The sequence below is a fragment of the Xiphias gladius genome, chromosome 19 (genome assembly GCF_016859285.1).
Source record: "Xiphias gladius isolate SHS-SW01 ecotype Sanya breed wild chromosome 19, ASM1685928v1, whole genome shotgun sequence".
Classification (NCBI taxonomy): Eukaryota; Metazoa; Chordata; class Actinopteri; order Istiophoriformes; family Xiphiidae; genus Xiphias; species Xiphias gladius.
This window is the reverse complement of record NC_053418.1, coordinates 27,827,811-27,849,608: the sequence shown is the minus strand read 5'-3', so window position 1 is coordinate 27,849,608 and position 21,798 is coordinate 27,827,811. Positions and strand designations below refer to the sequence as shown.

General features: G+C 38.8%; 1 protein-coding gene across 1 annotated transcript in view; it reads right to left on the bottom strand.

The window, feature by feature from the left end:
- The window catches only part of stxbp1b (syntaxin binding protein 1b), a 39,096-nt gene that overhangs the window by 2,538 nt on the left and 14,760 nt on the right, over positions 1 to 21,798 (bottom strand). Inside the window, exons 7-20 of the mRNA XM_040154910.1 lie at positions 20,818 to 20,921; positions 16,467 to 16,615; positions 14,822 to 14,906; positions 13,992 to 14,122; positions 13,521 to 13,628; positions 13,273 to 13,333; positions 11,776 to 11,841; positions 9,542 to 9,622; positions 8,834 to 8,972; positions 8,379 to 8,488; positions 5,930 to 6,031; positions 4,367 to 4,452; positions 4,102 to 4,256; positions 2,711 to 2,838 (exon numbers count right to left, since the gene is read on the bottom strand). Of these exons, the coding sequence (XP_040010844.1) occupies positions 2,729 to 2,838; positions 4,102 to 4,256; positions 4,367 to 4,452; positions 5,930 to 6,031; positions 8,379 to 8,488; positions 8,834 to 8,972; positions 9,542 to 9,622; positions 11,776 to 11,841; positions 13,273 to 13,333; positions 13,521 to 13,628; positions 13,992 to 14,122; positions 14,822 to 14,906; positions 16,467 to 16,615; positions 20,818 to 20,921 (1,487 nt within the window). The 3' untranslated portion in view covers positions 2,711 to 2,728. The remainder of the gene's footprint in view (positions 1 to 2,710; positions 2,839 to 4,101; positions 4,257 to 4,366; positions 4,453 to 5,929; positions 6,032 to 8,378; positions 8,489 to 8,833; positions 8,973 to 9,541; positions 9,623 to 11,775; positions 11,842 to 13,272; positions 13,334 to 13,520; positions 13,629 to 13,991; positions 14,123 to 14,821; positions 14,907 to 16,466; positions 16,616 to 20,817; positions 20,922 to 21,798) is intronic.

Here is a 21,798-nt window from a genome sequence, read left to right as displayed (position 1 = left end):
TGGTCTTTTCATCAATGCTATTGCCATTCATCTATGTAATTACCCCTGCCAAAGAGGTTATATGGTCCACTTTCTTGGTCTATCTGATAATATATCAAACACTTAGAAACAGATTTAACATTTCAATATTCAACATTTTATCTGGATTCCTTGGTGAAACACATCTCTTCATCAAGGCCAGACACCATGAACCACATTTTCTGTTTCTGATGTTTTTTACTTCCTCCAATTTTTATAATCCATCCTGGTCGCCTATAACAGATTGTCAAATGCTTTTTTTTTTTTTAAATTTGACATATATTGCATATTGCATCTTGAAAGCATTGTATTGTTTGAAACATATTTTTAAAATACACAATATCTGCCTGATAATGGCGGGACTTTACAGAGGTAGAAAGTTGGGAATGAAAATGTTACAATTTCTTTTCTTTTTTTTTTACGCAGCAAACTAACACAGCATCTGGGCTAAAGAGTAGCATGTCAGAATCTTTTTGCCCTCACTCATCTAGTTTGACAACTTCTATGACATGTTGGGTGATGTTGACCAATAGGAACACAGAGCTCTCTTTAACTTATCCATCATGATTGTACACCATCCAAGTCATGAAAGATTACAAGCTATAATTGGTCAGGGTTTTACATGTACTGTTAAGTCCAATACCAGCATTAGTATATTGCCATATGGCGAAAATTCATATAGCACCAGGTCCTATAACCTACATACCTACCCATGCATGCTTGCATGGACAAGGTTGAGTAATATTACTAAACATAACTGCGCTACTTGTTTATGTGTAACAACATAAATGGTCCTGGCAGCACACAAAGAACCAAGGCAAATTATCTTCTGACACATGGTTCACTTTGGTATCTTGGTTGGTCAGTGATTAAGTTTACAACAAAACAATGTACATAAAAAATTCTGAATAGAGACTGAAAAGATAAAACACTTTCAGATCAACAGTTAGCCCTTTACAACAAATTAGCAGTGAGACATTTATAAAGATTTTGCTGAACAAGCATGGCATTCAGAGACAAGGTTACAGTGTAATTTCTGTCTATAAGGATGTGGTTGCACATAGGAGAAAAGTGCCAAAGATCAGTGTTGGAAAAGAGAACTGCATTTCCACGGATACAAAAAAGGAATACAAAGAACAGGGTCAGTGCAGAGAAACAAATTACAAGGATGGCCCTGGAGGGAATAGCAAAGGGAGATATGGTACAACACAACACCAAAGGGTCAAACAGGAGGATACAGGAAGAGGCAAAAAATGACTATGATAGGGTTTATTCAGAAACTGAGCAACCAAAGTAAAAATCAAAAGTTATAGATTGCTGTTTTATTGAACTGTGGTTTGAGGAAAATTAATTCCTTGAGCTTTAAAAAGCTCCTTCTTAAAAAAAAAAAAAACATGGATCTCACACTACGAGCAATGTTGTTTTTTTATATTAACAAACTTGGCACTTAATGAAACACGAGACAAAAATTTATATTATATCGGGAATTCGCACAATGTCTTTCCTTATGGTAAGTGGGTGTTCTTCTTCTTTACGTTGATGGTGCAATATCAAAGCCAGGCCGCAATAACTACCCTACATTGTGAAACCATAGGGTTGTCCATCTAGTGAACGTCAGTTCTTCAGGTTTTTGAACCTTTAGTCATTTAGGATTATTTGACGCGAGAAGACTGTTCACTCAGCAATAAAATGTTGTTGGTTGTCTTCATTCCATGTACTGATGGATTACTGAACATGCCTACTGGGCACCAGCTCACTCAGGGGGTCAGGACATAAAATGACCAAAAAGAGACACAAAGCGACCACAACAAGAGATTAAATGAATACACACGCAAACAACTACAAAGCGATAAGAAACGACAGGGTGCCTTGCTTCTATGTAGGAGGGTTGAGGGACCTTTTACATGTCATGCCCAGGGGCCTGCTGTGTCTTAATCCCTCCATGATTACTTGGTTTGTAATGGTTTATAAAGTGATGGTTTCCCACATGTAATACACTGTATGGCCAAAATACTTTCGTGTTCCTTTGGTCTGGGACTAGTTTTCATGGATTGGGCATTTTAGGGGTTCAGTATACCTGAAAATAACTAGTTCATACAACATGTCATCCAACTAAAGTCAGCTGTGTTTCTACCTCTTCTGTGTGTCCGCACTGGAAGGCGAGGTGAAAAGCCCGCTGTCACAGCCTTTTCTGGCTGCATCAAAATGCCTCCTTGATCTCTGTCTAATAACTTCTTTGTGTATTTTATGTGTCTTTGTAATCTTAATGCTATGAATCGCACTTTTCTCATTCTCTCCTTGGAGGCATACACAGTGCTTCACTCATTTTTGAGAAGAAGTTGTTTGAAGAATGAAAAATGAGAGCTTAAGAGAAGTTCATATCTTGCCTACTTTCACATTTCCACACACATGGCCGAACACTGCATAAAGCGGGAAATGTGTCAGTGTCGTACTGTTGGCTTCAGCAAGTTACAGAAACTGTCAGACATAGCACCCCCAAATCAAACATGGGAAAAGGTGTGGGGAGGGTGTGGGTTACTTCACAAACAATAAGGCTGCATTTGGGTGTCAGTAAAGATTACTGACATAAAATACTGCAGGGATCAGTGGTTCAAAGGTAAGACACTGGACAGATGGGTTGACATGGGGGAACATAGGGATTCACAAATCACATCACGATGTGTGTATTTACTTCCAAACGTCTTTTCATTCATTCTGCAGGCGGCTCCTCTGTGCCCTCCGCTGGGGCATTGGGGTCCAAGAAGTCTGGGTGCTGTAGTTCCTGTAGGTACTTAGGGGGGGAGAGAATGTGGGTGGAACCTACAGGGGGACAAAAGCCTGAAAGCTCAACAAGGACTGAATCCTGGGTGAAACCTTGTTACATAAGATACACATGACACTGATCATGACCAAAAAATATGAATTTACAGAGGTCTTGCTGAAAAGTTGCCAAATAAGACTGTCCTGAGAGATCAGTATGACTAAAGGCAAAAGTCAGACAAATGGGTCTGACTAAAGGCTGAATGAAATCTCAACTGCTGAAGATTTTGCAGATTCACTTGTTTTCTCCTTCTTCCGATACCTGACACTGCATTGATTTGCTGAAAGTCACAAAAACATATCTGCTCTCACATGGAATGAGATTAATGGCATTACACAAAAGTCAAGGCCTACTGAATCAGCTGCACAAAAAATAAATATAAGATTTTCAAACGCACAACAGCAAGTTCCAAACACTCAGGAGGATTTATCTAGTTTTTATCCATTTATACCAGGTTATTCCCAATTCATACTGTGTAATACATACATACCAAGAAATAAGTAATAATACTAGATCACAGTGTATTATTGAGGGAGAAAAATATGTCATGTCAAGTGAGACCATTCAACTTGGGCCAGGGATTAGCTTTTAAATTAAAACTAAATGTCAATACTTCAATAGCTGAAAGCTTTCTTCAGAAGTCATACTAATGATGCATTTTAGAGAGAGTGGTTTATTAGCTTACATTCAGGATCAGACACTGTACTGCATGTGCTATACTTCTCAAATGAAAATTATAAAATAAAAAAGGCATGTTCCAATACACCAATCAAATATTGCACTTCAGTAAATTTGGGAGACTTGTGAAAAGGTAGCTTTTTAAAAGAAAGCTTCGAAAGTCCAAATCTAAGTACCAAATACCAAGATAGCTTGACTTTTAGTCACTAATACGGGTCGAACTACAGAAAAGCTGGATCCTGCACTACCATAATGCAACTTGATAGCATCTAATGCGACCCTTCCTGCCAGGTCAATGCCCACGTCTTTCAAACTCCGTACCTCAAATTTGTAATGCAGACGTTCTGTTATAAATTTGCACTTATGAAACCCAAGCCGATGACATCACTAGGACATCATCAGGGTTATTGTCTCTGACTTGATAAAGCTCCTCCAGAGCCACAGAGGATATTATACAACTGTTTTGACAGCCTGAGTAGTACTACTTGTGATGAGTAAAATGATCTTCAAGTATGAAATTGGTGGATTGCCTCTTTAAGGAATACTGAATACCCTGATCAGCTCTTTCTGTCCAGTGTACTCACCGATTAGGGCCTCCCACTTGCCATTGGCCTGGGTAACCTCATACACACAGCGCATCTCGCTATACGTCATCCCTCCAATAATAAAGATGATGATCCTGGGCCCTGTCCTCATCTCTGTGGGGCCCCTGTTCTTGTGCCAGTTACCATAGCGAGCACTGGATGGTGAGAAAAATGGAAAAAGATAAGCATTTACTGGAAAACACTGAAAGGTAGTGATTTTTGCATAGGCGAGGTGCATTAAACGGTGCATTAAAAGACTACACACCTTGATGGAGCACTGGCTTTGGCAGATGCTTGTCGCTGGGAAATGTACGGGTACTGCTTGGGGTCAAGTTTGTCCTCAATGGCATCCTGTGGGAAACACATTAAAGTTACTATAATTTGCACCAGAAACTGACTCACCTATGCTACAGTTCTCACCCAAATGGGAGTAAAATATTCACTATGCTCCTCTGTAATTCTTTAATAATTTTATTCATTGTTACGGACAGCATTTTAGTCATTGTCAAGAGACGAAACACATGAACATTCTGCAGCACTAGTCTAAAGAGAATAACTGTGACGGCCTGTAGCTGACGTTACAACAGCATGTGAGAAGAGCTCTCGCTCTCCTGACGGCTTGAATTTTTTTACCGTCATGGTATTGGTTCCAACATGGGAAGGTCACAGTTCATTTAGTTATTCATTCATTCTCTACCCGCGTTGCCATGATTCACTATCTTGTCACTTCAGACACTGCCACCCCATGGGTAGTAACGCCCGCCCTTCCTGCCTTTCCATCCCCTGATTCCCCGACGCCCATCTGCTCGCTTGTTTCACATTCCCTCCTTGGCGCTCTATGCATACACGGCCCTGTCCACTTGTATTCTGCCAGACTGTCTATCGTGCCATCCCAGCGGTAGTTTTGCTTTTGCCTGCCAATTTTTGACCTCCTGTATGTTATTGGGCTTTGCCTTTTGCTTGCTCCCTTTTTGCTTGTTTGTCTGGTGGTCCTGCCTTCCTGGTACCAACCTCTGCCTGCCTACTGACTTCCCTCCCTGCCAGGCCATTACCTGCTCTCGCATATATACTACCTTTTAATAAAGGTGAGTTGTGCATTTGAGTCCTATGTTTCTGAGCCATGACATAGTTCAATATATTGGCGTTAGCATTTCTCCATCTATGAGATTAGCAAAAACATTTTTGACAGCTCCTTTTTCACAGAGTTGTTTTAAAAAAAAGTAGAGAGACAAGCCGCTCTTCTTTTAGAGAAAAAAAATATATATATGGATGACACGCCAGACAGAATATATAATTACAGGAGGACCAGCAAGTTTGAAGAAAAACAGCAGATAATTGGGGCTGTAATTATTACTCGGCTGGGGATGAAAAATTACCCACATATGCGCTCCGGACAAAATTGAAATCACTGACCAGTGCAGATAATGTTAAAATCACCACACCTCCCTAGAGAAATAGAACCAGTGTGAACGGGACTTAAGCCTTATGTAAGGGAATTAGACTTGTGCACTGGCACAATCTGCCTTTCTAAAATATTATGTTATTTTACAATATTTTCTTTACATGTGAAAGCAAAGCACAGTAACTATACTAATGGCTCCAAATATTATCACTGATATCAAGGAGATTATGCTTCCTTCAAGAAAAGAGTTGACACATCACTTGACACATTACATTTACCTGATGGAAGATTTTATCATTTTAACAAAAATTACATTTTAAGAATCAGCACTAGATATAACATTTTTGAAACATTGTTAAGAGGCATATCTGTAGTAGTTAGAGATACAAAAAATGTCCAGTAGCACTTCCACTAATTGAGAAGTACCTCAATGATGTCTTTGACAAGAGGAGTCCACCTGGAGAGCTGGTAGGTCTGCTCACTGATCCGTTCTTTACGATCCGGCTTCTTGGCTTTCTTGGCGGTGCCCTGTGAAGAAACGACACTAATCACTTATGCTCGAGCTTTCAATACTCACATCAGCAGATCAACTCACTGAGACAGTTAACAGTGTGACATTCTTAAGACTATGTGCCAAATCTCAGTCTTGGGTTATTTAGTCTCATCTTCACTTTTGGTTATGTCTGGCAAATTTGTCCCATCCCAACAAACATGCTAACAGGAGTCTACTGTGGGTTTACTATGTCCACCACAAAATCCTTTATAGGATTTTCTCTTGGCAGCCTGCAGTTGGGCTTGTCCAAATAAAACCCGTGTGGGCCCACTACAGTTAGGCCTTGCAGAGCCCATAGCAGTTTTTCCCTTTCATGGTGCAACATGTTTTCCTCAGTGGACAGCAGGTGGGGGGGTATTCAGAAGAAGCAGTGCAAAGCGAGTTGTTGGTGATGCTGTGCTTGGAATAGATGTCTCAGAACCATGTCTGTTTCTGAAAGCAATGTCCCTGCGCCGGCACTTCAGTGAATTTATCAACAGGAGCAAAGGAAGATCTTTCAGCAAATGCACAGAAATAACAGAATATAAAAAAAGCATATTTAATCAAACACTTACCAGTTTGATTTTTGAAATTGTATACTGAATGCCATTTTTGATGCATTTAAAATGGCACTAAGTTTAAGGTGACACACTTTAGGCAAAAACATTTGTTCTTCATGCACTAGTCAATTTTAAGATTTTGGGCTATTTTGCTTCCATAACATGTCTTCTTTCAGACAAGAGGAAAGCAAATGTCCAAAAAATACACTTAGGTCTTTATTTTACCACACTTTGTCTACTTGCATCTGTAGATTTCAATTACATTACATATCTTCAAAGGCCATTTTCTCAAAATGAGTTTCTTCTCATTCACTCAGCCAGAAATCTCCACTTCAGTAGCATTGACATACACCAAACTTTCCGCTTTTACTCCTATCTATATACTGAAGGTTTTTATAGATGGGTTCGTTCATATATCATTCATAGCCTGATTTATTATTTATCATTTTATTCCTAAAAACATGGTGAAAATTGATTTTTTTTGGGAGTTGACAGTATTTTCTGATTTTTGGAGTGATAAAAAGATATATCCAAAATTCCCTCTGTACAAACCTTTTAAAAATCTCTTTATCCAATGTTTAGATTTCAGTTCTGCAAATGTATGCAAATTAGCACGTGTTTAATTATATAATGCCTCATCTGCATGTTTAAACTTGAAAATTTAAGAAAACTTACAAAAAATAATTATCTTAATGTAAATAACCTGTAATGTGTTGCCTTAATGTGGTTAAAGCAGTAAAGCAGTCTGCATTGATTTATAAAATAAGATGATTGATTCTGACAATATCTGTTTACCACAGCTGCTTTCTACTGTATGAAAAGCTTCTCCTTCAGGTCATTAAATCCCTGCAGCATCTGAATGCAGCAGAACACATATGTTAATTAATCTGCATTTGGTCAATTAGAAAGCAGTAATCTGCCTGTTACGTGGAGGACACTGGATTACCCAAACTCTTTCTGTGCATCATGAAACTTCTTTCCATCTTTATATGCAGGTTTTCATCAGTTTGTGTTTTATTCTTGAAATGCCTTACAATGCTACTACTGCTGCATCACATTTTGCGATATGATGTGACAATTAACAACATGAGATACAGAAGAATTAAGACAAAAAGCATTAGATCGATGCGATCGTACAGTGTGGTGCTAACCCTGTTCTATATTAATTGTAAAGTGTCAATTACCAACAACACCATTTCGTCATGTTTGAGTAATGCTTGCTAGACTACAGTGTCCAGCTGTTTAAAGAAATTACTGAGCCTTTTTTTAAAAATGAAACTAAATATTTGTGTGTCATTTTAAGGATTCATATCTTCAGTAAGAGCACGAGGGCTTGGGACTGAGGGTAACAGACAGGATAGGGAATACAGAAACTACTGAGAGATGGACACAGAGACCACATTGTTGGTTTTGGTCTTTTCCTGGTATATTTGTTGAGAATGAATAAAATACATAATAACACCAGCCTCATCCTCAAAGGACAAGTGATTCTGAAAATGTACATAATGTGTAATCTGAGGATAATGAGCAAATTGACAGTAATTATTGTGTTTGTATGTATGGTCTCATGATGTTACTACACATAACTGCAGCTCAGAATCTTTGAGAGGAATCCTGTACAAATTTTCCATTTGAATCAGCAACTTCAAGAACCATTCTGGTAGCAGGAAGTAGGAAGAAAGGTGTTTCACGACACCTTTAGAAGTATTAAGGACATGGGGACAACCTGCCTGAGGTTAAAGTTTATAAGGAGACACTGAGGTTGTGGGCCAGGACAGCTCACCTCAGAGACAATAGGAACACCCATGTGGGCCATGTTGGAAATGATGTCACTGTCCTCTGGTGGGATGTTGGCATGCTGAAGGAGCTTACACAGGTTCTCCTCAGTCACCCCTGACACACACATACAGACACACAAACACATGCAGCATAGATTTTCAGTCCATACATGCAACACGCACATGCATGAGAGCATGCACATTTATGAATACGGTGTAATGCATGCCAACACAAGGAAAACAGAGTGGATTAGCACCAAAAAACAAAAGAATAAAACATGAATATTTTAAGGTTCAAATGAAATATTATTTCAAAATACAAGAACAATTCCTCAGTTTAAAATTCAAAAGACTCTGTGTGGGCTTTTCTGCATTTTCACATCATAGTGCAGGACTCTCCCTGCTGCAAAACATGAAATTGACACTAAAAACAACAGGAATAGGGCAGTAGATATCTGACCGTTCTTAAGAAAGATGTAAAGCAGGATGATGCGGATCTTGTCAGTTACAATGACATTGGCGTCCAGTAGAATGGGTACAATGAGCCTCATGGGATCCTTGATCTTCTCTCCCTCTGCATCTGTGCCCATTGCCAGATCCTTGAAATCAATGGAGGGCAGAAGAGGCCAAAGCTAAACAGGACTTCCAAGTTCCATTTGAACAATAAACAGGATTAGAAGTTTCGGTGTAGAAATCTAGCTAAGACATTAGAGGTGTTATGAGTTATGCTGTTGACTACAACTTGAGCCTCATTTTTGGCAACCAACTGGCACCGTTAAAAATATGCCAAAAATAGGTATCAGCAGTACCTGTCTGCAATGTAGTTATGGGTGTACAGACGACTCTAACTGAATTTCTTGGATACCCTCCGTGCCCCTACTTCAACTCTTCCATGCCACCCCAGGGCATTTGAAAACCTCCGTAACAGGCCAACAATGTCCTGACTTCAGCTACATACTTAATACACAGACATGAGATTGATATCAATCTTTTGGAAAGAAAGCAAATAAGCACATTTCCCACACTAGTACATGCTGCCAATGGTTGCTTATATTGGAATGCCACATCTAGGTATGCTCCCTCACTTTAACTTGCGTTCCACACAGTTTAGTCTATTACATAGTCTAGAGAAAGATCCAACCAAATAATAGAGGTGTCTCTGATTTACCTGTTCTACACGACAGAGTTTGTCCACAGTGCCCTGGTAGCGGTTCATGCAGTCCTCAGCCAGGTGGAGATGTGTTGAATACTGATGTCAAGGAGGAGATATGCTGTTAGTTAGTTAGTTAGTGAGACACAGAGATAATAATCAGCTGCAAATAATATTAAAAGAAGCATGTTTTTATATACATCCTGAGAAATCTGCATTAAAACAAAAGCTGATAGCTTTTATGTCCAGTATATAAAATGTGTTTTCTGAGCCTCTACACAGTCTAATTTTCTTTTCTTGCTAAATGATTGTTTGAACAGTGTTGGCAGTTTATTTGGTACACCTAGCCGAAACCAGTCTAATACAGCAGTCCTGCAATAAATCCTCCTTCATGATGGTTCTCATTTTCAGTTCTTGTTGAACTGTTTTAAAGAGGTGAAAATTCATTTTTATGGTCAGTTTGGAGGCTGCAGTTTGTGGTGCTGTTGGACTGTGGTGTTATGGAAAGGCGTTTCAATTATAATGTCCACCCCAATTGAATCAATAAAGGGTAGGCTAAATAACAGAAACACCTCTCTGTATAATGCAATGAAATTCAACAGCACCACAAACTGTATCCTACAATGATCGTGTAGTTGAATCAACAGCTCTTTAACACAGTTTCAATAAAAACTCAACATTGAAACCTTCATGAAGGAGGATTTATCACTAGGCTGTTGTATTACAATGCATTAGTTTTAGCCAGGTGTACCTGAGAAGCACACCCATAGCATGATGCTGCCACCACCATGTTTCACCATAGGGATGGTCTTATCCAGGTGATGAGCAGTGCCTGGTGTTCACCAGAAATAGTGTTTGGAGTTCTAATCTACCATAAAGACCTGATTGATGGAGCGCTGCTGAGATGGTCATCCTTCAGGCAGGTACTCCCATCTTTGAAAAGGACTTCTGAAACTGTTAGAGTGACCATGGGGTTCTTGGTCACCTCCCTGACCACTGCCTTTCTTTCTCAGTTTAGTGACCAGCTGTAGGAACAGTCCTGGTGGTTCCACATTTCTTCCATTTCACAATTATTACTGTGCTTCCTGGAACATTCAAAGCTTTCGAGATGGTTTTATACCCCTGCTCTGTTCTATCCCTCGCCGAGGTCTACAGAGAGTTCCATGGCTGCTTTTTGTCCTGACATGCAATGTGAATTGTGGGACCTTATATACACAGGTGTGTGCATCACTTCACCATGTTAACAGTTGTGCACGTAAAACTGCTCTGTGTTCTTATTGGCCAACGTCACCCAAGTCATTGTGGGAGCTGTCGCATTAGGCAAAAGAAGGTAAAAAAAATTGGACACACTAGTCTTTGTGTGTCGGGATGTTATGAGGCATCCCAGATGTGGCATCAGTTGTCATCCACTATGATACAGTATATGAGATTAAAAAACAAATATATTAATATTTTTAATATTAATATAATAATAATTTTCGCATCTGACGCCCATTTTCGGTTCAGACAACCTACATCTGTCGGCTCAGGCTATTTTTGGACTTATATTGTGTAGTCTGAACCCGGCATAAAACCGTAAGTGATACACTAACTCTACACTGACAAATGGCCTCTTTAATTCCCACTCTAAGTGATGCAGCACCTCATGGTGCTTTGAATGAAAACACGTAGCAAACTGTACCAGATACTATCACACGATGTCTCACGGTTTTGAGTTTCAGTCTGCTCATTCATCTTTTAATTCTTTCAGTCAAGCTGTTTTTACATATATGTTCTAATTCGGCTGTGATTTCAGACTCTGTCACTCCCAACTGCTTGCCTTTCCTGCCACTAGAATCACCTGACCTGCTCCTCCTCCGTACTCACCTGTTCACCTGTTCCCCATTCCCTCATTAGCTCCCTGGTATATATAGTGATCTATTTACACTTGCTCTCTGCCAGATTGTCTTTGTGCCATGTGCCTTAGCTTTCCAGCACTCTGTGTGTGTTTTTTTTTCCTCTCTTTTTGGTCTGCCTTTATTGCTCCTGATTGTGTTTTGCCTCTGTTTTTTGGATTTTTGCCTCAGCATGACCCTTTGAACCCCAAGGACCCCAAGGATTTTTGTATCCTTGGTTTTTTTTTTTTTTTTTTTTTTGCTCCTAAGTAAAGACTCTTTACTTTTACATCTCCCTCCTGAGCTCTTGAGTACTTTTTCTGAGAACCATGACAACATGCTTATACTATAGATGTACTGTTTCACTTGAGCTCCTACCTTGCTAAGCTCTTTCTGATACTGAGGCATCTTCTTCAGCATCTGAGACAGTTCCTTCATGGTGGTCTGAAAGAAACAGATGAGTGATGTATTTCATTAATGGTGAAAGTAATGAATTACTTATCTTTATTTCAATATATCATTAGTGGTGGTGGTGTAAATAATATACTTTATGTAATTTCTAGGTACTTCCACTTGTAAGTTATTTGTACTTTGTACTTACTAAAGCAAATATGGTGGGTTTTTTTAATTTATCGTAATGTTGCATTGCAGATTAATATTTTACATACAAAACATATAATCTGTTAATAATTTAAGATACTTTGTTCTGGATTGTTGTACCCAAAAGTATGTAAAATAGTTTTGCTGTAAGTAATAATGTTATAATTATGCACTGACAGGGAACATTCAGCCTGCATAATGATTGCATTTATTTTGATACTTTGAGTACATATTGCTGCAGGCGTTTTCTATTTGGAATGCAGGACTTTTACTCCTAAGTCTTTTTACATTGTGGTACTGATACTTTCACTTAAGTAAAGGAGCTGAATACTTCTCCCATGACTATATTTATGTATTCTTTTTAAATACATTTTACACATTATGTGGCTGAGGATTTGCACTTTATCTACATTTTAATTAAATCCATCAAGTAGTGCAAAGCTTGTTATATGCTCAGTAACTTCTGCACAAGATCACAAAGTGCTAAAGGATAAAAATCCTGTTTGTCAAAATCTGCACTAAAATGTGACGGTGATGTAAATTAGTGATATTAGCATTAATTAATTACATTTTTGTGAATGTGTCAGATGTGGCACAGGGCAGTTATTTCAGTCTAACAAGACCAGGCCTCTATCTAAATGAATGGGGAGAGAACCATAATTTACCTTTCAATGGTCACTGGGACATTAAAAACTGCATGTATACAATCACCAGTCAAATCTGATACCCGCTTAAAAGGTCTGGTGACAAATTAAGGCTTAAACCCTTTTTTTCCACAGGTTAAACTTCTACTATGCATGCGCAAGGTTTTCGCTTGCGTCAGCGCAACAACAATCGGCTTGATGTGTTTCCCGTTCAGCTGTTTATAAAGCAGAGGGTTGGCTTATTGGGTGGAAGGGGCAGGATATGTGTCATACAACTGCCATCTGTGGTATTACGGACCGTTCTCTTCAAAATGCTTTAAGTGGTTTATCTGCTGTCTTATAACATCTCTGATTCAGCCTGGCCATTTCTATGACAATTGTTTGGTTGAAGCCCAGTTTCAGGAGGTAAGAATTTTTTTTTAGTTAACTCAGTTACTTTTAATTTAAGTATATTTTTGTAGACTAGGTGTCTACACCCATAATTTTACTTCAAGTAAAAGTAAAAAGCGAAGTACAGGACTTCTGTGTGATACTTTGGCTCTCCTTTCATCTTTCCATAACTGTGTGAAGGACAATTGGGAGCAGAAACACACACTGAAACCAGAGCAGAGTGACACAGTGTGTCCTCTACCTTTTCTCCAGTGTTCATCTTTTTGCTAGCAGAGAAATCTTTCAGAGAACGAGTCACAGCCCTGTGCAGACGAATGAGAAAGACACAGAAAAGGATGGAGAAAGTCAGGAAAAATTGGTTAATGAATAAAAACTGAGGTTTTCTGTATGCTGATTCCTGAGAGAAATCATGTTTTGTGGCAGCTTTGTGACAGAGCTTTATCCATGCCATGCGTGTATATGTGTGAGGAGAGAGTCAAAGACACCCACGTTGACACCTCAGCGATGTGTTTGTGTCTCAGAGTCAGCCACAGGTCGTCATCCTCATCCAGCAATACCTCCTTCATTCTCGTCTCTCCCATCCCACTGGTCTCAAACCTGACAGAGAGCGCGAGAGAGGTTACAGTCTGTATGTGTGTATCTAACAGAGATAAATTCAAAACTTTTGCCAGTGGGAATGAAATGCTTTTCCAATGCAGATCAACACTGAAATATTTGATCATCTTCATGTTAGTGCATTCACTTTTTTGGTTCTTCCTTGTACTAAAATAGGGCATTGTTTTACCATGTTGGCTGAGACATATGGGTTGTATTTAACCCAAGGAAATGAAATATACAACCCAAAGTAAGTGACAGTCACAATAATAAAACAAAACAACAAAATAAAAGACAAATACTGAAATGAAAGGTGCACCCTGAGCTCAGTGAGTCATGGCAGCTGTCCTTCATTAGCGTCTTTACCTGTAGACATCGTTCTCGATGCCCAGCAGGTCGTAAGCCATGGCCTGAAGTGTAAGCTCATGCAGGAGAGGGGACACAGGATCAAAGCCACGATCCAGAATGAGCAGCTGAGTCCGAGATTTGTCTGGACCCTAGGGGCATCAGAACAGACATAAAACACTGCACACACTGTGGAGGACTGACGGTGATTTTGTAGTCTTTACTTGCAGGTCTCCATTCAATATTGTAAAATTACACAGGATATAGTCAACAGAAATTGATAATTTTACGTACCACAGACTTTGGTTATCCAAACTTACCATTCTTTAAAAAATATAACAGCTACAGCTAATACAGCTGTTCAAATATAACGTCTCAGAAATTTCAGTTATTGAGAGCAATGAAAACTGCATTAGTTTTAACTTGATGACTATTTATTGGTCCATTTGAAAAGGTCTTCCCTCCTTCCTTCCTCATCTTTCAGCTGAATTCAAAACACAAAATTGGAGTTGTAGCATATGAGCTTTACTTTTACTGTTTAATTACCAGTCATTCAATATTTATGTTTGAAAAATCTTTAACATTTTTATATGAAATATTTTAATTCCACAATGAGCATTTTTCTAGAGAGCTTACAGGTCAAACAACAAATGAAAAAATATTTGCAAATAATTTTATATATGTATTGTAACCTGGCTGTTTTGGCCAGATTGTGCCAGGTTGATGTTCGTCATATATGACACAATGTGAGTGCCAGGCAATGTATTCCCTGTACTTCATACGAAAGCCTTTTCAGTGATGAACCTGGTTCTCAACATTGGTAATTTAGTCGTTTAGCTCCAATTCCCTACCTCTCCCATGGTGGGGTCATCAGCTTTGTAGCCATCCAGCTTCTCCTGAAGCATCTGGGCCAGAACTGCACAGTCTTTGTACTCCCTGAACCAACACATACATAGAGTATCAACCAAAAATGGCATTTTAAACTGGAAAAACTGATATGTCTATTGATCATTATTTCCTTAAGAATGTCTGTATGAGTAGAATAACAAGGTGAGAAATCTGAACTTAATCTTTACAAACTCATTCAAACATGAACTTGAGAAATTGTTGTAAACCGCTGAATTGAAACATCTAATGTTATCTTACCCATTCCAGTTTGTGTACAGTTTATGGAACTGTAATGACTCAAATATCCCCCTAATGTGACAAATTAGTATGAAACCCAGAAAAATCTGGGGGGAGCAGTATTACTTTACATTAACTTGAGTGAGCTGAGCTTCCAGGTACCATCTGTTGTATTGTTAAACAGTCTGGTGGTCTAATCATTATAAATTATCAAACAAAGGCCAGTATTCAAATAATAGCCATGTCCAGCACAAAGAAATGAGTTAGTTGCTAATAAAGGTAAAAATAGTGAAGAGGGTTGGGCATAATGTACAGATGATGAAGTATAATGTACATTTTCACAGCACTAACTCCATCAGTACACAAGAGCCATGGTATATTCAGCACTTTGCTGCTCTCAGTTTCTCATCCCTGACAGTACTGCTTTTTTATTCAATAATTCCTCCCTTTTTTACTTGGTTTATTTATATATTTATTTATTTTCCTTTTAAAACACTGTTAATAAAACACACTTGCCATAGGTTTTAACATTAACGGTCCATCAGAAAAGGAAAGGGATTATGCTGGAAGCTGCTGGAATATTTTGATTTGAAAGATCTGCAGGAAGTGTTCAGTTCTATTGACAACATCTTAACAGTGAACCAAAAAAATGGTATCAAATGGCAATAAGGAACTGGAGATCATTAGTAGATGAAAATAGCAATTCTGTTAGAAGAAAGAAAATAAAGTGGTGAGTATGAAATTACTCTGGATTTATACTGATGGAATCAGTGCTGTGGAAATGTAATTTGTACTAAGTTTATCCAGAGAATGGGTAAGCATGGAGGAAGTTACATGTTTACATTAATTGGATAACGGGGTAAAATAGACATTAAGGACAGTCTGTTCAAAATAAAGGCCTGGGTCACTCTCCATCTGAGGATAATAAAGCCACTCTTTGAGAACTTACAGTCTTATAAACATGAGCTACCGAGAAAACAGCCAGCGTCAGGGTTTGTAACATGAACCTTAAGATCGTGTTGTATTAACCTCTCATTTAAGATAAAATTTGGTGGGGAATCGGAAAAATAAATAAATACATAAGAATTACTAAATTAGAAACAAAAATTAAATTAAATGTAAAGTATGATGACACCCATGATTGGCAACTAGTAGAGCTAATCAAAATGGTTGCTTTGGTATCCACCACTGCAAAAATGGGAGTGGAATAATCTCCAAACATGTCAACATGACTACAGGTCTGACTTTGCTTGAAAACTTGATGACTGGTTGCCTCTATCACACCAATGCTATACTGTATATATATAAAGGCATTAAAATTACCAAAAAAACCCCAATAAAACACTATTGAAATGGGTTGGCTGGTCTCACGCTCTGTATCGGACTCCAGGATACTCTTTGAGAGTGGCACAGAGGGTGGCGATCTGCTCAGCACAACGCTCCAGCATGTTGTTCTTTACGTCAGCCTTGAAGGGGCTGTAGAAGTCCTGAAAGGCATCCACTTTATCCAGGGAGAAGACCTGGGCAAAGAGGACATGACAGAGAGACAACCTGAGGTTCAATATCAACATTATTCCTGTCCCCAAAATGCATTAATATACTTATTATATTCAGTTTTGATAAAGAGTTTTAGTGTTGATCTGTGATGATCTAAATAGTGTTTTAAAAAGTTTAATCTATGACAGAAAGAGACCTCTTGAGGAAATAATAATCATTTGGGCTTGAAAATGGTTACAGGTAAATAAAAACTGAAATATATTGGCCACCAGAAGCTTCTGTCTAAAACTACTGGCAATGGCAATGAAAAGCTGACACTAATTAAACCCTTCTCCACACACACTCACAACACAAGTATACGTGCACCCATCTGTTACTGACTGTCACAATATAACAATCCCTATGCTTTCTCCTGTCACACGTCTTATCTGGGCTCCAATTGCCTGCAGAGTATGAGCACTGTTTCCATCAGCCAATGAGAAAAAGGGATGGGAAGAGGGCAGGGATGTGGGGCTGGTGTGATGTGTTCCGCCCTCTTAGGATTAAATCTACAGGACAACAGCAGAGGATTGTCAACTAAAGCTTGTCCAACAAGAAACACTGTCAGTCTGGTCCTCTTCAGACTGACAGTTGAGGAACTGTGTGAATTTCACAGAGCAAGGTAGGGAGGGGGGATCAAATTATTCTCATTTTGCTTAGGAAAGGGTATTCAGATTTTTCCTGCAGCATGGGCAGGGACCTACTTTTCCCCACCATTATATTTTAATTTATTATTTCCTTCAGTTATACAATTTCTCCTCTTTCTGTACATTTCCTTCAGTTCTCCACTGTTAAACTACTATTAATTTACTGTTGGCCCACATTTCACTTTTCTTTCAGTTTACCTTTGCACATTACATTCCTGTTTAATTCCTGTTAATCTACTTACTTCTTACTTTTTGCAAATTTACATTTGCAGATTTTTTTTTTCATTTACTGTGTATTTATTATTATCAATAGATTATAGTAGTTTTAGAGAAGTATATACTTTTTACTCATTTACTCCTTTTTCCTAACTGAGTACTGAGCAACTGTAACAAAACAATTTCCCTGTGGGAAATCAGTCAAGTTTTTCTGATTCTAATTGTGATTCTGATTCTGATTCCTTGCAATGTTGTCAACTCACTTTGCAAACAGAACATCTTTACAAATAACATTGTAACTATTAGAGAAAAAATTAATCACTTCCTTCCCACAACTGGAACAGATGTATCGTCCAGTACAGGATCATAAGAATCAACCTCTACTTAAACCTTTACTTAAAAAGCTTACTCTTGATCCAGATGTTTTAGGTTACTATAGACCTATATCCAACCTCCCCTTTATTTCTAAAATCCTTGAAAAAGCTGTTGCAAACCAATTATGTGATTATTTGAATAGAAATGGTGTGTTTGGAGATTTTCAATCAGGATCTAGAGTACATCATAGTGCAGAAACAGCACTGGTTAAAGTTACCAACGATCTTCTCATGGTCTCAGACAATGGACTTATCTCTGTACCTGTCCTACTAGATCTTAGCGCTGCATTTAACACAACTGATCAAAAGATTTTATTACAGAGACTGGAACATGTCATTGGGATTCAAGGAACCACACTGGGCTGATTTAAAACGTATTTACTGCATGGATCCAGTTTGGTCATGTTAACATAGTGTTCTGTGCTACAAACGATCCTCTTCACCCTATATATGCTTCCTTTGGGCAATATTATCAGGAGACACCACATAAATTTCCACTGCTATGCAGATGACACCCAACTAATCAGGTAGTCAAACTTCAGGCCTGGATGACCTGAAAATTTTCACTTCTAAATTCAGACAAAACTGAAGTCATTGCACTTGGCCCTAAACACCTCAGACAAACCTCATCTATTCATTTACATGTAGTTACTCTGGGTGGCATTACCTCCAGTTTTACTGCAAGGAACTTTGGAGTCTTTTTTGACCAGGACATGTCCTTTGCCTCACACATAAAACAAATCTCTAGGACAGCCTTCTTCCACCTGCACAGTATTGGGAAAATTAGAAATCAGGATGTCCCATTAACTCTGTGAAAATCCTCCAGTTGATCCAAAATGCTGAAGCACTTTGAAAAAGAAATCATATTTCTCCAATAGAATTCAAAATCCTTCCTCTTACGTACAAAGCCCTTAGTGACCAAGCTCCATTGTATCTTAAAGACCTCATTATACGCTATTATCCCAATAGAACACTTTGCAGCTATCAGCTATCAGTCTCTCTCCCATGGAACAAGTCTCTCAGTTTGGGTTTGGGAGGCAGACCTCTCTACATTGAAGGGTTTTTCCTCAGCACTGTTGCCAATTGCTTGGTCATGGTGGGAACTGTTGGGTTTCTCTCTATAAAACTGTATGGTCTTGACCAACTCTGCAGTTTCCCTCAGCTCTGTGGAGTTTTTTAGTGTTTTTCAGCTCATTGTTTTGGTTTTGTGGTCCTCAGCCTTACTATTTTGATTCCGTCTGACAATTCTTATCAGCATCATTTTCAGATGCAGGCAGCTGTTTTTTGTGAATTAGCTTTGATAGACCTACTGTAAACTACCTGCTCTATACCAATCAGCAGACAGTCAAAGTTAGTGACACACTGGTGAGCCCACTGGAGCATTTAGCAGCTGAAGGCCATATTTTTGTCAGGGGTTGGTGGAGACCAACACTACAGAACCCAGGAGATGTCAAAATTAATAATTCATGTGCAAGATCTAGCATCACTTATCACCCTTATGCCTTAGTCTTGTCTCGCCTGTACTCTTCACACTCTCACTATGGATTGCTTGGATTTAATACAGTTTTATTTTAATCTTGGACTACGATATGTGGATAAACTTCAGGCTTGGGCTGTTAAGTTTATCCACATAAGTTTACCCAGCGTTGTGTTATTTTTCAGAACCCTTTAGGGTAATTTAAAGGATAACGGACGGTTATCTTGTAAATTACCCATTCTCTGCAGGTTTTATACACTGTTGATGATTCTGCAGATGTCATCCAGTTCATAGAAACTCAGTTCTGCTTGGTTCTGTAGTGCTTCATAAATTCCAAATACGTTTGCTGCCCTCAAGAATAGAGTAGGACGCAAAGTAATTCATGCACACGAAAGTGGAATTTTCCTTTAATCACAATCTACCATGACTCACTGAATAGTTAGCAAAATGCAAACCAGCTTCTCTTGGAACAATTACGCAGCTAACGAAGATATTATGGGGGAAATTTTCAGTCAGACCTTACGGTATGTGAAATCCTCAAAAGAAAAAAAAAGAACAGCCATCAGCACATTAAAATATAGCACTGCTGTTCAATGTTGCTGACCTAGGATTGGACTGTGCCTGTACTAGCTTCTAGTTGGATCCAGAAGCGCACACACCAGGAATACAATCTGAATAGGAGTTTATTTAGAATGCTAGATGTTCAGTAAAACACAGAACGATAAGTACCATGCACCAGGACAATGTGAGCCCAGTTTCACAGAATTGCCGCACGCGAATATGTGTGCGTTGCAACCAACAACACAATGATAACCTGGTCAGTTCATAGCGACACAGTATAGTGACAAATCAACTACAGACCCAGTTTTCAAAAGACAGAATGACAGAGTGAAACTCCTATCATCCACCGGTCTGTTACATGACAAACACCTGTGAGTGAGTGATCAACTTGTGTCTCAGAGATTCGTGCATGGCACTCTGAGAATACAGATGTACATGCTCCTGAGCCGCACACAACTGTTGCATTCATTGTTGCTGGTTGACATGAACACCAACATGAAACAGGAGGAGTACTACATTTCATATACTGAGATATAATGAAAGTCAGGTCACCATGTTTTCATTATCATTTATGAGGTCTATAATTCAATATCTTGTGAAAGGAATGCTAATGCTAGAGATGGACTTGATTGATAAAAAAAAATACATCAAACATGACTTACTGCATCCATCCAAAAGTTAATACAGTTGATAAGCGATGATGTGCAGTATACACAGACAGTTCAAATGATTCATCAAGAAGAACAAATTCTATTGAAAACAAACTCCATTCAAAGTAAAAATAGAGGTAAGTTTCTCTGCAGGTTTTATAGACTGTTGACTGAAATCCTTCCAAACCTCATTCATCATATATGAGGTAGATGGTTACAAGTGGCTGCCGAGGTCTAATCCCAGTCTAGACAGTGTGTTACCTGTGATTCATATGGCAGAAAGGCGATGTGGATCTCGGTCAAGGCCTTCATGGCTTTGGAGGCGCGGGATTTGGTCAACAGTCCAAACAAAGAGTCTGGGATTGCTGCAGAGAATCACAGAAAAACATGGTGACTGACAGAGATAATTAGTGGTTGGATAAAACAATGTCAATGTTATGTCAATCTGGAATATTGTTACCTTCTTAAATTGGAAAATATTTTACATCACATGATATTGGTAGAGAAAATAAGGTTGTTCTCTTAAAGGGGAACCAATATTACACATAAAGATCAGTTTAATACTCACAGGGAATACTACACAACTGAAACAGTTGTATGTCTTCTGTGGCTTTGGAGGAACTTTGTCAAGTCTGAGCAAAGAATAACCCTAATGATGTAATCAATTACCTAAGGTTGGATTGGGAGCCAAATATTCAACAAAAGCCATACAAAGTCGGACATGGAGTTTGAAAGAACTTTTTGAGTTGCATTATGGGAAAAGTAGGATCCAACACCACCTAGACGTCTTTGAGGCAGTCCAGTCTGAGCAACAGATGAGATGTGAGTTTGAAGGTTTAGCAGACACCAAATCACTGCCAAGTGCGTTGTAATACTATGAGGAGGGATTTTTCACCCCTGGAAAGGTATCACAGTGACAATCACTTTATCTTTCGTCAAATCCATTGCCGGGTAAATAGCATAAATATGTCATTCATGTCACATAGGCATCTACTAGGAATGTATGCTTAGATGTGTTTCATTGGCCAGCTCAGTGCCTCACCAGATGATTTTGCATTGTATTGCAGCAAAAGATGAGCCAGGTTCAACATTTTTGCTGGATGAACCTGTGTTTTTTGCCATAGTCTTCTGCATCTGCATCCCCACAGCATCAACAGAGGGGTCTCATTCAAATGAATGGAGAAAATGAATGTACTACTACTGTAAAGCATTGGTACTATCAGCTCTAAAGTCATGCATTGA